This window comes from Halichoeres trimaculatus, unplaced genomic scaffold, assembly GCF_033239565.1.
Source record: "Halichoeres trimaculatus isolate MK-OKI-2021-1 unplaced genomic scaffold, fHalTri1.1 fHalTri1_scaffold_13, whole genome shotgun sequence".
NCBI classification, from domain to species: domain Eukaryota; kingdom Metazoa; phylum Chordata; class Actinopteri; order Labriformes; family Labridae; genus Halichoeres; species Halichoeres trimaculatus.
Genome location: NW_027437191.1, coordinates 10,774,114 through 10,790,132, shown reverse-complemented (window position 1 = coordinate 10,790,132; position 16,019 = coordinate 10,774,114). Strand labels below are relative to the sequence as shown.

General features: G+C 38.8%; 1 protein-coding gene across 1 annotated transcript in view; it reads right to left on the bottom strand.

Annotated features, from left to right (window-relative positions):
- Positions 1-13,371: 13,371 nt before the first annotated feature.
- The window catches only part of opn5 (opsin 5), a 60,035-nt gene continuing 57,387 nt past the window's right edge, over positions 13,372-16,019 (bottom strand). The window contains exons 6-7 of the mRNA XM_074685383.1: positions 15,740-15,984; positions 13,372-13,711 (exon numbers count right to left, since the gene is read on the bottom strand). Of these exons, the coding sequence (XP_074541484.1) occupies positions 13,645-13,711; positions 15,740-15,984 (312 nt within the window). The 3' untranslated portion in view covers positions 13,372-13,644. The remainder of the gene's footprint in view (positions 13,712-15,739; positions 15,985-16,019) is intronic.

Below are 16,019 nucleotides of genomic sequence, written 5' to 3'. Positions count from 1 at the left end.
CAAGTTATAGAGACCTTTTTTTTTTTTTACATTTAAGCCACTTGAGATATGTAGCCTTATGATAACATGGGTTATAAAGGAGTCTTGATCACACCAGGCTTAAAAATGTTCATGGAAAGACTTTGAGGAAAAGCAACTGTCAGAGTCAGAGGAACCCTTTGTCACTCTCAAACAGCATCCTCCCATTTAAAGATGTTATTTGTCAGCAACTGTCCCAACTTGACAGAGCAACCCCTTTTTTTTATTGCAGCTAACAAAAGACAAACATTACATCTGATATCCAGAATTACTTTCACGTTAACAAGTGAAAAACGTCAGCAAAAATATTCACTGCTGGAATTGTGCTGATGTTTGAAAACAGGGAAAAGAGGTCTGAGGTTTTACTGGGAAGCCTTCCTGTGTGAAAGTGTCAAATAATTAAAGTGGGTACTTGGACGAGGCTGTGTGTAGTCAGCAGAGCTCGAGGGGATAAATCAAGGTTAAGGGAATGTACACTGTCTTAAGAGCCGGAGACAATGAAAAGCCAGTGTAACAGTGCTGAGAAATAAACTCAGTTTCTCTGATTGCTTGTTTTGAGGAGAGCCAAACTTTCATTTTTGTGATGTGTACCTTTTATTTCAAGTTGCCTGGGGAAAAACAGAATATGTCAACAAAAAGATGTCAGATGAAGTCATAAATACCTTTAACATCACACATATTACAAATACAACAAAAATTTAAATATATTGTTTAAAATACAATATTTAAATATATAATTTGAGATAGTAGATCAGACTGGTTTCCTTTAACGTTGGAAATAACCAAAAGTGAAATGAAAGCCTGAAGGTGTCACAGATCAAGATCTGTCCCAGCTGTATAGGTTCAGCTCATTTTTTACCACAGGGTTCATTACTTATATTGGTTGTCGAACCAATGCTGCTGATTCTGATTGCAGATTGGGAGAATGTGGGAGGAGCCAAACACTGGCTTTTGTAGCCAGCTCTCAGGTGCCAGGGGTCAGGAGCTCACCAGGTATGGAGATCTGAGGTGGCTTCAAGATCCCAAAGAGAAACAAAAAATCTGGCAAAAATCTTTTTAAAAAGCTCAGAGGGCAGAACAAAACTTGGTTTAATTGTACTGAAAAGTTGATAAATGCATAACTTCTTGTATTCTAACACAGAATGAGCAAAGAACATGAACAGGAAACACATCTTTCGCCCAGCCTACTGTTAAGAACATATACAAAAATGCGTTTTTGGTGGCTGACTCCTCCACATCAGTTGACAAATCATTATACTCAGCAGTGCTTCAGCGCCCAAATTGTGCACGCACCTGGCATTGATAAACAAACCATCCTTCTATAGCTTTCCCTGCACATTTTTAAGGGTAACAATTGTTTTGTTATACACCAGTGTATAAGAAGAAAAATCATGAGGAGCTGAATATTTACAATTTGACATGAAAAATTACAAAAAGTCCTCTCACTTATAGTTCAGCTGTCTTATTTCAGAGAAGACCAAGGGGCAACATACAGTTAGTAAAAATGAAGCCTGAAGTGCTAAAATTTGCTGTTAATTGAGAATCCACTTGAGGCTGGCTACAGAAAGACCGGAAGTCACATACACACCCAGCCATAAAAAACATATTTACAGACTGGTTAAAAAAAAAAAAAGCATGGGTCTAAAATGCTGATTTCACAATCGACACGCACTGTACGGTGAGTAGGGATGGGTACCGAATTAGGTACTTTATTAGGTACCGACCGAATTCTGTCAAAAGTACCGGGTATCGATTCATGCAAAATCAAAAGGTACCATGTTTAGGTACCTAAACACATCTTTGTGATTGTGAGGGAGTGGAAGAGTAGGCAATTTTCCATGCTGGACATGAACACAGCATTTCAAGGTTATACATAAAAGAATATATTTTTCAAATTGTAAAAAATATATATTTTTTTATATTGAACAAATGGATATTTTTTACCACATAAACACAAAAAAGTACCGAAAATTGGTACCGTTGAGTACCGGTACCGATTGCCAGGTACCGGGCATCAGAAACCGTATCGTTTCAAATGTGAAAGGAACCCATCCCTAACGGTGAGTGACTTTCTTTTTTTCCATCTCTGCAGTTTAGAAGTTATTAGGATCGTTTAATTTTCCAATCAGAGGCACACCTCAGGTCACATGACTGTGTAGCTGCTTGAAGAAAAACTCACAGCCCGGGTCATGGCACATGTGACTGCATCCACGGATTGGCTTCATTTCACGGTTTCAGGAACAGACAGGTGATGTGGCAGAGGCTACGTCCATGTTTTATACAGTCTAAGGAGAAGACCACAGAGGTGAGCTCTGATCCCAATCCCTTAGATTCCCATACCATAATTTGACCAACAGTGCCCTCTGGTGGCAAGATATGAGTGTGGCAACCAACCTGAGTGACAACTAACCCTGTTCTCCCCTATGTAAGGGTTCTCTGAATTTCATTTTCTTGTTTATATTTGATGTTTGATATTAAGACATCATGACTTTGTGTCCATCAATGAAGTTCATTCTCATGGTAATCCCAGTACACTTGTACGGGAAACTTACAGGAGGAACTTATGTGAATGTCACACACCACAGGGTAGCGCATGCATTGCACAAAAGACAGACCAGATGTTGGAAACATTTTTGTAATAATGCATGTTATTGTGGCTCGAACTTTTAAACTGTGTCTAAAAATGTCTTCACCGTGTGAGGCATCTGAAGAGCCAAGATAGGATGGCTCCATGTCACTTGGACTACACTTCAACTCCCAGCATGCACAGCAGGGAATCCCTGGCAGAAAACTACAGTTGGTGAAAGTTTCACATGAGAAAACTTCCAATAATTTTGAGAAGGCAGATGTTCTAATCTACCACTAGGTGGTGTTGCAGGACAATTTTTGGGACAAGCAGGCTCAAGAAGAAAGATGCTTTAAGTAGATCAATATGAGACACCAGGACCCACAGTCTCAGCTGACAGTAACATGGGCTCATTCCGCTCTGATTTGTTGGTCATGCTTTAGTGGGATCCAACATTCCTCAACTCACAGATACTGGATGACATTTCAAAGCCAGTTCTTTATCAGTAAATCATCATCCTAGCAACACTAGCCTTGTCAAATTGGTGTCATGGGGCTGATGTTAACAAGAGAATTGCATTGACAAAGCCTGTCCTTTTCCCAGAGTCTCTAGTAGTATCACCTGATATAAAGCTCCAGCTCTAAGTTTAGTTTTAGTAAGACTTCTGGTATCACTGATTGGTCTAGTTATTTCAAAGAAAACTATGTTGAGTGTTTTGGAAAGTCTGGGAAATGTGATACTATTGGATAAAAGGCTTCTATAATTAAACTCACAGTTTCAGACCAAAGCCAGCAGAGACACAAGTTTGAAAACTTAAAAATGTGGTCCCTCACAAGATATTCCTGATATGTAATTTTTTTTAGCCTAGTAAGTTATGATAATTTTTATAATTTATCAGACATGATAGCTGTGACTGTGGAGCTCACTGGCACTGATGTAGTTTGATTGCAAATTCACAGCTCTTTTTATTTCAGCCTTCCCACCAGAATGTAGCACTTTGGGCTATTTTCTCATGAAGACTCAAAGTTTAAGATCATACTAGCCAGATATCAGGGAAATCTCAGCTCACCTTAATGCTGTAAGGTTTTTTTTTTTATAATCAAAGCCTAGTATGACAAATATAGTGCGTCTCAATAAATTATGGAAAACACTTAAAGTAAATTGTGTTCAACAGCTCAAAACCTTCTCAAGTGTTAACTCCACATTATTCATACACAGTAGTCAACCTGATTCTACATGTTTTTTATGTTCTGTGTGGCTGAACAGTCTGTGATACTAATCATCACAGCTATACACTCATCAATGGCCACTTTACCAGGTGCACCTTGCTAGTACCAGGTAGTACCTCTGGAGTCACAGATTCAACAAGGAACTGGAAACATTCCTCAGAGAGTTTGGTCCATATTGACATGAAAGCATCAAACAGTTGCTGCAGATTTGTCGGCTGAACATCCATGATGAGAATCTCCCGTTCCTCCACATCCCAAAGGTTCTCTATTGGATTGAGATCTGGGGACTGTGGAGGACATTTGAGTACAGTGAACTCATTGTCATGTTGAAGAAACCAGTCTGAGATGATTCCATCTTTATGACATGGAGCGTTATCCTGCTGGAAGTAGCCATCAGAAGATGGGTACACTGTGCTCATAAAGGGATGGACATGGTCAGCAACAATACTCAGGTAGGCTGTGGACTTTAAACCATGCTCAGTTGGTACTAAGGAGCCCAAAGTGAGCCAAGAAAATATCCCTCACACCATTACACCAGCAGCAGCCTGAACCGTTGATACAAGACAGGATGGATCCATGCTTTCATGTTGTTGACGCCAAAGTCTGACCCTACCATCTGAATGTGGAGCAGAAATCCAGACTCATCAGACCAGGCAACGTTTTTCCAATCTTCTATTGTCCAGTTTTGGTGTTGCTGTGTGAATTGTAGCCTCAGTTTCCTGTTCTTAGCTGACAGGAGGGTCACCCGGTGTGGTCTTCTGCTGCTGTAGCCCATCTGCCTCAAGGTTGGACGTGTTGTGTGTTCAGAGATGCTCTTCTGCAGACCTCGGTTGTAACCAGTGGTTATTTGAGTTACTGTTGCCTTTCTATCAGCTCCAACCAGTCTGTCCATTGTCCTCTGACCTCTGGCATCAACAAGACATTTTGGCCCACAGAACTGCTGCTCACTGGATATTTTCTCTTTTTGGGACCGTTCTCTGTAAACCCTAGAGATGGTTGTGAGTGAAATCTCAGTGGATCAACGTTTGTCGAATACTCAGCACAACAAGCAAGTTTAATAAGCTGACAATAGATGCCACAGTGGCTGCTCATAACATTGATGCCCTTGTGCGTTTAAAACAAAGGTACATGAAACTTCTGTTAAATGATAAATTCAAAGGAGATTTCAGACTATGTTCACAGGATTCAAATATTGACTTTCTGGCTTCTTAATTCAGCTCAGGTGTGAAAGCCCTCCGGTGAAGATATATGTACGCGGGTGAAGAAAAAATAAATTATGGCATTAGTTATGAATAATTTATGCCTTTCAGATATGTAGTTAATACAGTATATAATTGATGCTACGACACTTGAACTCAGGAATTTGCCTGCAGGGTGAAGAATGATGCTGTATTTTTTTTTTTTTTAAATCTGCAGCAATTCTAACAACCAGACGACAAATCAAGCTGCACAACTAATTACATTGAAACAATTTATTCTGTGATAGATGCTCAGTGTGACAATGAGTTACGATAAATTCATAAAGAGTCATGAAATGACCAGAAAACATACAATTTTAGATAATGGCGCCATTTATGTAGTTGAACATACACGTCATAAACAAGAGTGAGACCATGGAGAAGAAACAAACATACAATCAACACTTAATCATGTAAACAGGGATGAAAAAAGAACACTACATAACATCATAACCTGTGAAATCACAATTTACACATCAGTGGAGCAGACTTTACCAAATGCATCAACCAACAGACAACAGCATAACAAACAATACCTGAGAATCAGCTTGACAGGATGATCCTTTCACTTTACATCGTCAAACAAAGAGGATTATCATGCTATTCTGTCGAGTCTTTGGGCTTAAACTCATACTCATGATTAGTAATGAAGCTTTTCAAAGTTTTGCACATGAGCTGAGAGGACGTGTACTGAATATTTACTTAAAATGAGCATCACTTTGCAAAAACATCAGCTGTGCCATTCCTGGTTTGATCTACAACTCCAGCTTCCAACAAAACGATGATTCTTCGTAATATGTTTTCATGAACAGAATTGAAAAGTTGCAAATCATGTAACAAAGACAACATATCACATTTTGGAACTGAGAGATGTTTCAATTTTTTAACAATGTGTTCCGAAACAGGAGGGACAGAGACAATGTATCACTGAAAACATTATGCAACGTGTTCACGCACAGAAAAACACGCCTGTAAAAACATCTGTCGGAAGTAAGGATGGGAAGAGGTTCACCACTCTGTGAGAGACAGTGTGAGAAAATATTTTGGAGCGATCCAAGAATAATGTTCCCCCAGGGTAAAATAGCAAAGGCTTTAGGGATTTCATCTTGTTTACATCTAAAAACACACTTTAAATATTTAGAGAATCTGGAAGAATCTATGGAAAACGGGGACATGGATAAAACCCTCTACAAGATCATCACGATTTATGGGCTAACAAGTAGAGTTGCATTAAACACAGACATAACTCTGTAGGTAACACTTTACTTTAGAGGGCCACAAATTTCATCACACTTAGGTAATAATTAGACAAAGATTTTCCTTATTTCTTTGAGTTTACCCCTAAAATTTCAAGAGAATTTGGTGAAAATGAGCACATAACTTCAGGCCAGATTCTGTTTTGCAGTGCGCCTGTTCTCGCAGTGTCTATCACAATCAGGTAAGGCCAATTTACAACCCCACTCTTGGTGAATATCACATCTGAAGCCTTCAGTTGTATAATGTAAAACATTATAGACCTAATTATAAAGGTTTATCATTTTGCATCTGATCTAAATTATGCATATCAACAAACTGGGTCCTAAAGAACTTGGTGAAATTAAATAACAAATAGCAAACTATCAACTGATTATTGGGAAACTGAATTATTCACTGAACATTTCAAAGGTAATTATCAGAGGAAACAATGAACCTAACTTCTGTATTCAAGAACTAAGCAGCTATTTATCACCTGCTTCTTTGGAAATAGCAGAAATGTTGGGATACTTATAAAAACATTTTGTGGTGGGTTGTGATTTAATTTCAAAGAAATAATTTGCTAATCGTCACCTTCTTACCCTGCAATTTGGAGAAAATTTCAGAGAAACTGGAAAAAACAGTAATCTACCAATTGTGACTTGCGACAATAAATTTGGAAATTATTTTAAAGAAGTTATGTGCAAATTCTAAAGAAATAAGAAAAAACTTTGTCTAAGTATTACCTAAGGCCCCATTTACACAACAACATTTCATCTTAAAATGCTAAAAGGCAGTGAAATAAATCGGCGTTTACACGGAAACACTGAGGGACTGAAAACGTTGCAGTTAGCCTGCCAGGCCTGTAGATGGTGCTATAATGGTCTTGATCTAGTGTATTGGTAAATGCTAAGAGCAAAAGTGGAGCAACAGATGCACATTTTGCTGAAAGACAGTCAGCAGATTCAGCAGATTTAGCAGCATAAGCACAACACGGTAGTTCGCCATAATCATAACAACGGTACTGTTGGACTGTTGTATCCGCCCACGCAGAACGTGGCATCAGAGTTTTCACTGAAAACACTGGCTTACTGTTTACACGGCACAGTGGCAGCAGGGTTTCAAAAAAATCCCACTCTGGAGGCAGTTTTCAAATGTTTGTGTTTTAGGCAAGGGGCAACATCCGGTTTGTAAAAAAATGAAGCCTATGCTGAAGTGCTTAAAGTCGCTGTTCATCAAGAATCGGCTTGAGGCTGGCTGCAGAAAGACCAGAAGTCTGCGGTTTAGAAGTTATTAGAATTCTTTGAATTTCCAAACATAGGCACAGCTCAGGTCACGAGACCGCCGGGTGCCCTGTAGCTGCTCGAAGAAAAACTTAGAGCCCCCGTCACAGCAAATGGGGCTGTGTCTGCGTACTGGCTTCATTTTACGGTTTCAGGAACAGACGGTTGACGACCCGGATGCTTTGTCCATGTTTTATTCAGTCTATGGTTTTAGGTTGGCTGAAAAGCCATTTTTAGTTTAAATGTAAGGCCAAAGAGCAACAAAATTTTTCGTTTCACCCTAATACCGTTGTCGTGTAAACGGCCCCCAAGTGTGATGAAAGTTGCGGACCTTTAAAGTAATGTGTTACCCTGTAGTGGAAATCACTGCATGGGCACAAATTCACTTTTAAATACCACTTATTGTGAACCCAGTTGGTTATTCTACATGGGAGGGGTTCTTCTTGCACTTGATGGCAGCACCTGTAACAAAATAACTTGGCGCACTTTGTTGCACTAAGATTTTTCCCTCTGTCTGAATTCTTGCATGTGTTGTAAATTGCTTTGGACAAAAGCGTTTGCTAAATGAAACTGTAGAACTGTAAAACTGCAAGTCAAAACTGCACCATGCTAAGAGGAAAACATAGTACAGTGTGATCCAAAAATGATGACATAACAGACTGAGGACAAGTGAATAACTGTCCTGTGGTAAAATTTTACTTTCTGTCACTGTGTCCTCTGCTCTAAAGAGAAGAGGGAGCTTCAGCTTATTATCAAATCACATTTCAAAACCAGCATCACTGATTGTCAGAGGGTCAGAAGAGTCCATGGCATGGGGAGCTTCCATATCTGTGACAGTGACTTTTTAAGGGGGGGGACCTTAAGTATTTCACTAAGACCACACCACCAAACCACATTCAATCTAGATTACAACAGCATGGCTCTGCAGTAGAAGAGTCCAGGGGCTAAACTGGTCTGCCTGCAGCACAAAAGCATTTAGAACATCATTAAATGAGAATGCAAAGAAAGACAAGGGTGAACAAGCCCTGTCACTGCCTTTCTTTTTTTGGATGATTGAGCGTATATATTTCCAGTTCCAACATCTGATATAGTATCTCATTTTTTACGTGTAAGGGTTAAATGATTTGCAGACAATTAAATCCTGTTTTCATCAAAATTTTCACAGAATCCCAATTTTATTGAAACTCAAGTTATACACAAAAATGTACTCACTGGAAAACTAAAGTGCACTTTCCTCATTGCTCCTATTTGCAGTCTCATGAACAGGACTGCAACCTTGTGACATAATTTAACCATCAAAAATTAATCAAAAATATTCTACCATCCAGCACGAGTGCTTTTATTGGAGATGCATTTTGATGCAAGCAGCAGGTCGTGGATTTCAAGGGGACCACAGGGGATTTGAAGACATTGCAGACAAAACAGAACAAAAGCAACACTAAGCTGAGAAAACAGCTTGGATAGAGACAGTGGAAGATTCTATGAAGGATGAAGGACATTTACAGCAGCCATAGTACAATGTAACCACAATACATACATAGACATTTTAATATATAGTACAAATATAGGTTTTTGTTACAAATACATTAGGGTTTCACATATTTAGATTCTGGCTGATTTATTCTTACAAAATCATTCTTTATCCACAAGTTGCCATGTTTTATCACTGATCAGTAAGTTTTAGGTTATATGGCTTGACAATAACTAATCAACTTTTAGGCATGGAGTGTCAAATATTCCTAATATGGAAAGAAATGGACACATTCCAAAGCAGTGATTGTTTCCGAAATTTCCTGAGGCATGTAAGATTGTAAGATTTTTCCCCGAAAGTATATACATAAAATTCTCCTCATAGGGAGAAGACTTTTACAGGAGCAGTCTTTATATAAACAGAAAACTATGTCGGACATTTGTACAAACATTGAAACTAGAACCACATTCTATCCTTCCTTAACACATTGGTGCTTAAGCACAACAACAAACTGGCTTGCAATAACAGGTTTCTGCATATTTTGTAAAAACATTTATAACAAAACTGCGAGTGCATCAGTGGCTGAAGAATCAGAGCCTAAAGACTCTGAAGTGTCCTACTTTCTTGGGTTGGTTGCTGGTGTCAGGTGTTAGGGACACGGACATATCCTCACCCTTACAGTTAACTGCCTCTGCATGACTGAGCGATTCCACACGGAGGAAAACAAGAGCTCTTTGTGGCATGTCAACAAAAGGCTCAGGTGCCCCTGACATCTCGAGCTGAGCATCATCTCACTGAAGCAGAACACAATGAATCGCATGGTTACATTTCTTCTGGGAGATGATTGTGCTGGGAGTTATTAATGATAATTAAAGTTAACCGAGCTTCAGTTGTTGAAATCAAGATTTATCAGCAACATGTCAGAAAAAAAATAAAACCTGCAGATGTCCTTTAACTTTCTCTGAGAGAAGTAAAACGATTTTGGATCCGTGATACTGCATGACTCTGGAGATTGAAGCTCCTTCATGTAATACTCTTTGCTACTGTTACCATACCAGATTGTAAAGTATAGTATAAAATAAAAATAAAATAAAATATGTATTGTATGTGTTCATCAGCTCAAGACTTAACTGTTACTTTTGCAACAAACGGCTAAAACAGATTTTTAATTAATTATTAATAACATGTTTTTATTCTGGAGCAATCCCCACATGAGATTCTGAAAAACAGAAAAATATTACATTCAAAATTTATAATGATTTACATCTTAAGCCAGCATGCAGCCATGAACACATACAAATATTGTTCTTCTTTCCCAAAATGGCTCAAAGACTTTGTTCAAATTTATTATGGCTGTATATTCAGTATTTCTATATATAAATGAAATTGGGACATACCTTTTCTGTAAATCAGTTTTCTGATCAAATATACCAATAATGTGGTTTTTCATCATGAAAAATTGAAATGGCATCTTACAGATATCCATGGAGACTACTGTACCAGTTATTTTTCTGACTACTTACCAATTGCTGCATTTTTTACATCATCAAACAAAATATTTACCTGTTAGATTTTCATCTGTCCTCACAGACCTGCAACATCTAAAAACTTAGCACAAAACAATAAGAAAATTTGTTTGGTAGATTATTTCTTTGTTATAAAATAACTTACTGTCAATAAATCTTTTACTTTTGGAAAGCCTGTTTATTTCACCTTTAAATGGAGCCACATCTGTAGGAAACATGTATTAGTGGGATGAGCAGCAGAGCTGAGTATGAGGGTTGTGTTTGTGAATAATTTGCTAAATCTTCTCAGTCAGTGTCAAACAGCTTATTTACTGTTGACTCTTGATTTTAGCTACTGGTACCCCAGGTGCTGACAGTCAGGGTCCTGATTAGCTCCTGGTTTCCAGCCCCTGTGAACATGAGCCCTGATAAAGAGGTCAGCAGGTGTCTGCTCCAAGAATCAGCATGCCGCATTTGATCAATATTTTTATCAGGTCCAGGGTCAGCACAACAGGGTAACTTCAAGCTGAGGAGTGGCATTGTTCAGAGTGACTCCATGTACCATCTCTACAGTGAAGACAGAGTTCCAGATCAGAGACAGGTTGTGAACTGGATGGATGGATGGAAGAAGATGGCCCCTGAAGGAGAGTATTCCCACTCCCTGACACTACCTAAACCCCATTTCCACCAAGCAGTTCAGTTCGGTTCGTCTTGATTTAGCGCACAATTTGTGGAAAAACATTTTTTGACTAAAACTGGGACACGTCTTCAAATTGCCGACCCATACCGTCCCACTTTTTGGTACCCTTCTGTTGGGGTGCTAGACATTCCCATTCAAGCAAGCAAGCAATTATACTAAGATTGTGTGAATTATGAAATTATATGACAGTGTAAGGGGGGGCTGAACTTGATAAGCTTTGCTTCCTTCAGCCCCTTCTCGAACTCGCACTTTATCATTATGTGCTATTTTTTTCTTTTTTTCCTATTACAAATATTGTTTGTTTTTATGTGCTTGTTTGAGACAAATAAAAATCAAATCAAATCAAATCAAATCAAGCAGGACATATCCTCACCCTTACAATTAGCAGGGTGGCACTGTGTCACTGCTGCCTTACTGTCACACTATTATGTAGCTGAGACGACCATCAGCATCTGGCTTACACACCCACTACCATGAAGGGCACTGTCGGCTGTGGAAACGCAAACAGGATCAGGCTTTACCGATCCAACCTGTACCAAAAGCTGTTTCCACCGAGCAGTCCGGTTCAGATCAGTACGCTTTGGTATGGGTTGGCTTGGTCAAACTTGGTCTTGTTTGCGTTTCCACAGCCAACCGTGCCCCCTCATGGTAGGCGGCTTATAAGCTGGATGCGGACAGCCACATGTAGTGTGACGCCGTAGCAGCACGACACAGTGTACCCTGCTAATAAATTCAACAAAGAAGAAAAACGCGACACAGTAAATAAAGAGCAATGCCGGAAGACATGCAGCATTTCGTTTTCTGCGATTGGCATATAGCTCTTTGTTACAAAGTGCAATCGCGCTTTGTTTCAGATAAGTCTGTGTGTCCCCAGGAGAAATGCAGCCGCTGTCGGGTAAGTGACGATTCTTTTGACAACGGTCTGCAGTGTGTTGCTCCACCTTTCGAGAGCTGATCAGTTCAGTCTGGCACTCATACGAAAGGGTCCCAAAATGTGGAACAGCTCGTCTCAGTTATTTGGGGATCTGTCCCGGGATAAGTCAGTGGAAAAGCCACAAAATGCGTGCCGTACCAAGACTTCTAAATGACAATCATCTTAGGAAGCCCATTTATTACACAACAGCCTGATCAGGCGGCTGCGGCTCAGTGGTAGTGGGTACCAGAAACTCAAATCAAGACTCAAAAGCAGGAGAAGAATATGCTGTTTGGCATTGGCACAGAAGATTTGCCAAATTTTTCACTAACACAACCCACATACTCAGCTCTGCTGCTCATCCCACAAACACATGTTCCTTACAATTGTGTTAGAGGAATAAACAGGCTTTACAACGGTATAAGATTTATTGCGAAGAAGTAATGTTACAATAAAGGTATAATCTACCAAACACACATTTCCTTATTTTTTGTGCAATATAAATTGCATTCAACCTTTAATATCCATCAAGAGCAAGAAACATTATTTTTAAATGACGCTGGTCTGCATTAGAGGAATACACATTTATCAATATGAAAAACTGATTCGTCAAAATCAAATGTGCTGAGGGGGAATTATTTTTCATGTCATAATTATCTGTTGAGAAACAGCTGTAGATGATGTAATTTTGGCCAGTTAGGGCAGAGTAGGAAGACTGGCATAAACAGCTTGAGTTATTTCTTTAAAAAAAAATGTGGAAACATTCGCTTTTACAGAGGGAAAACTTCCTTCCATGTTATACAGTAATCAACCCGTACTACATGATTTTTGTAAAGTGCCTTCAGTCCTGTGTGAGTTTTCTTTCTAGGGGTAGGATTTGGGCTGTTTTGCCAACTTTCCAAAACAATTCGGGAAAAGGTAGGTTGTTGATTATTTCTGAAAGAAAACTGCAATACTTCAGTCTTGATTCGCCTCAAGTAGCAACAGCTGACAACACCAACAGCTGATTTGATTCAGTGCATTTTGAAAAATGTCTCCACATACTGCAAAAATACAACTTTGAGCTTGAGATTTACATATGGGAAAATATATTCAGTCTGTGTTGAGCTGTACATTAAAGACAACACTTCAGTAATTTTGTTTGTAATATCAGATATATTTCTTTAAATAATATTAACAGACAGCAAATGAAAAAAATACTTTAAAAATGTGATACCAAGCTTACACATCACAATACTTGTATGTCTTAACCACAACAAGGACTCCACAGATGAACAACAGCAGAAGTGTTACCACAGAGGAGTCAATGGAAAGCTGCAGGAAGCACATACTGAGAACCATTGGCAACTAGAACGGCGAGAGGTTGGTGAGGTCATAGATGGTGACAGACAGTACGTAGGTGTGTAAGTGTGGGGGAGAAAAAGGGCAGGGAACAAGGCTAACCATCCAAAGTAGAAAGAACAAGTGGATCACACTTTCTAAAGTGTCTCACAACTCAATATGAGCTTCTATGGCTGGCTGAGCATCTTTCAAGGATCCAGAGATGGTGTAAAACCTGCAGAGACATCAAAATAATGTTAAAGAAAGAGCTTTAAATGTAGGTTAAAAACTGTGCCTCAAATATTTTAACACTCTCATGCATAAAGATACACACACATCAGCATTAGCTGCCCTCAAAATCAACCTTATTAGAGCTACAAAGGCAACTTGTGGACCTTGTAGATACATTTTGGGTGTAAGGAATTTTAAATTTCATGTGGTAAATGATTATAAAACTTATCAGGACTACATTACTTTAATGTGCTTTTTGACCAGAAGGTCCAGGAACTTTTAGTAAGACATATGAAAATACACCAATTAAAATGTATAAGAAACAAGTGTTCTCCTTGAATATTCACTTTACCACAGGCTTGATGTCCAAAGTCAAGCCCAGGGGCCAATAGTGGCCTTAGGTCCATTTCATCTACAGATGGGTACCTTTCACATTTGAAACGATACGGTACTGATACCCAATACCTGGCAATCAGTACCGGTACTCAACAGTAGCAATTTTCAGTACTTTTTTGTGTTTATGTGCTTAAAAAATATCAATTTGATTATTAATAAAAAATACAATTTTTCATTTTACCATATTTATTCCTCAATATATAACCTTCCAATGTTGTGTTCATGTCCAGCATGGAAAATCACCAACTCCTCCACTTCCTCACAGTCACAAGGATGCATTTAAGTACCTTAACATGGTACCTTTTGATTCTACGAGAATCGGTCCTGGGTGCTTTTGACAGACATTCAGTACCTATAAAAGTACATAACTTGGTACCCATCCCTAATTTCATGACATTCTAAATCGTGTGAACATTTACATTTCCTGTCAAGGTCACAAACAAAAACCAAAGTATATCTAGTAATGTCTCACTAAACTACAACTGGCCTGTCAATAGACTTCAAGTATGGAGCTAAAGCTCTGTTCATTCAGCACAAACTCAACAACTCTTACAGCTGGCGTCTTCAAAATGTGTTACCATGATGTGAAAATGTGCTTCATGACCATCCACAGTTTAAAAACACATTAGAGGACACAAGACCAGATTAAATTATGAAAAGGAGCAGAAAAGGAAAATTTAGGGCAGAGAAAAAGATCAGAATTCAGGATAAGAAGTATGTGGGGTTAAGAAATGTTTTCATGTCAAAAAAGACTGAATATGAAAAACCATCCTGATAAAATCCAGATCCTGATCCTGTCATTAAAAACTCGGACATATTTCCTCTTGTCGCCCCCTAATGGAGAACATTTTCCTTGATCAGAGGCAGAGTTTGATGATGTTTGTGAGGCATGTAACACTGCACAAAACTGACCACTGATCATCTGGTATCAAGAGACACCTGAGGGACAGGTGAGGTTTGTGTCACAAGTCTGTAATGATGGAGCACACTGACTGTTTTTTACAGAAATCAGCAACGGATAGGGATAGGCAAGTACTGATACCAGGTATCGGTATCAGGCCGATACTAGCCTTTTTTCAAGGTATCGGCACTCGTGAAGGCTGCAGATACTAGCAGCAGATACTCTAGGCAAAAAAAAAAAACAGAAAGTTTTGAATATGTTGCTCTGTTTTGCATACTTTGCTAACACTGTTTTGCCGCCAAATAAATTGCAAGCTAGCATACTGACACCCCAAGAGATTTGTGGTGACACACTTGCGAGACATATTCGCACACTTGTAGCATCAATGATTTAAATGTATTTTTCAAAGTTATGTGTTACATTTTTACATAGGAACATTTATAGTGTGCTCAATTTCTTATCAAGTATTAAATAGAATAAAAAAATAGTTTTATTATCTTTTACATTTATTTATTTATTCATTTATTTTGTCCTCTGTCTCACTGTGATTATTCTTTGCGTGCCAAAAAAAAAAAAGCCTTGCGTGTCAGCTCTGGCACCGTACTTTAAGGATTAATAAATATGTCAGTCATTCCACAAAATCAAAAATGTCCCTCTCTGAAAAATGATTAAACATTTTCACAGGTATTATATATTTCACATGTACATTTGAAAAAATGTAAAGCAATGTTTTACCTTGACTTTCTGAAATGCCTCCGCTTCTTCAACACCTTAAAACAGGAAGATTTTGCACAGGAATTTTTCAGGTCCACGACCTGGTAGATGATGGGGTTGTACATGGCTGAAGACTTGGCCAGCAGTGTTGGTACAACAGACACAGGAATGGGCACCGAGTCGGGCTCACCAAATGCAGAGACCACTGACACCACAGCATAAGGGATCCAGGCTATCAAAAAGCCTGCACAGATCAGCATCGCCACCTACAAGATAAATTTCCCACAAAGCAATATATCTC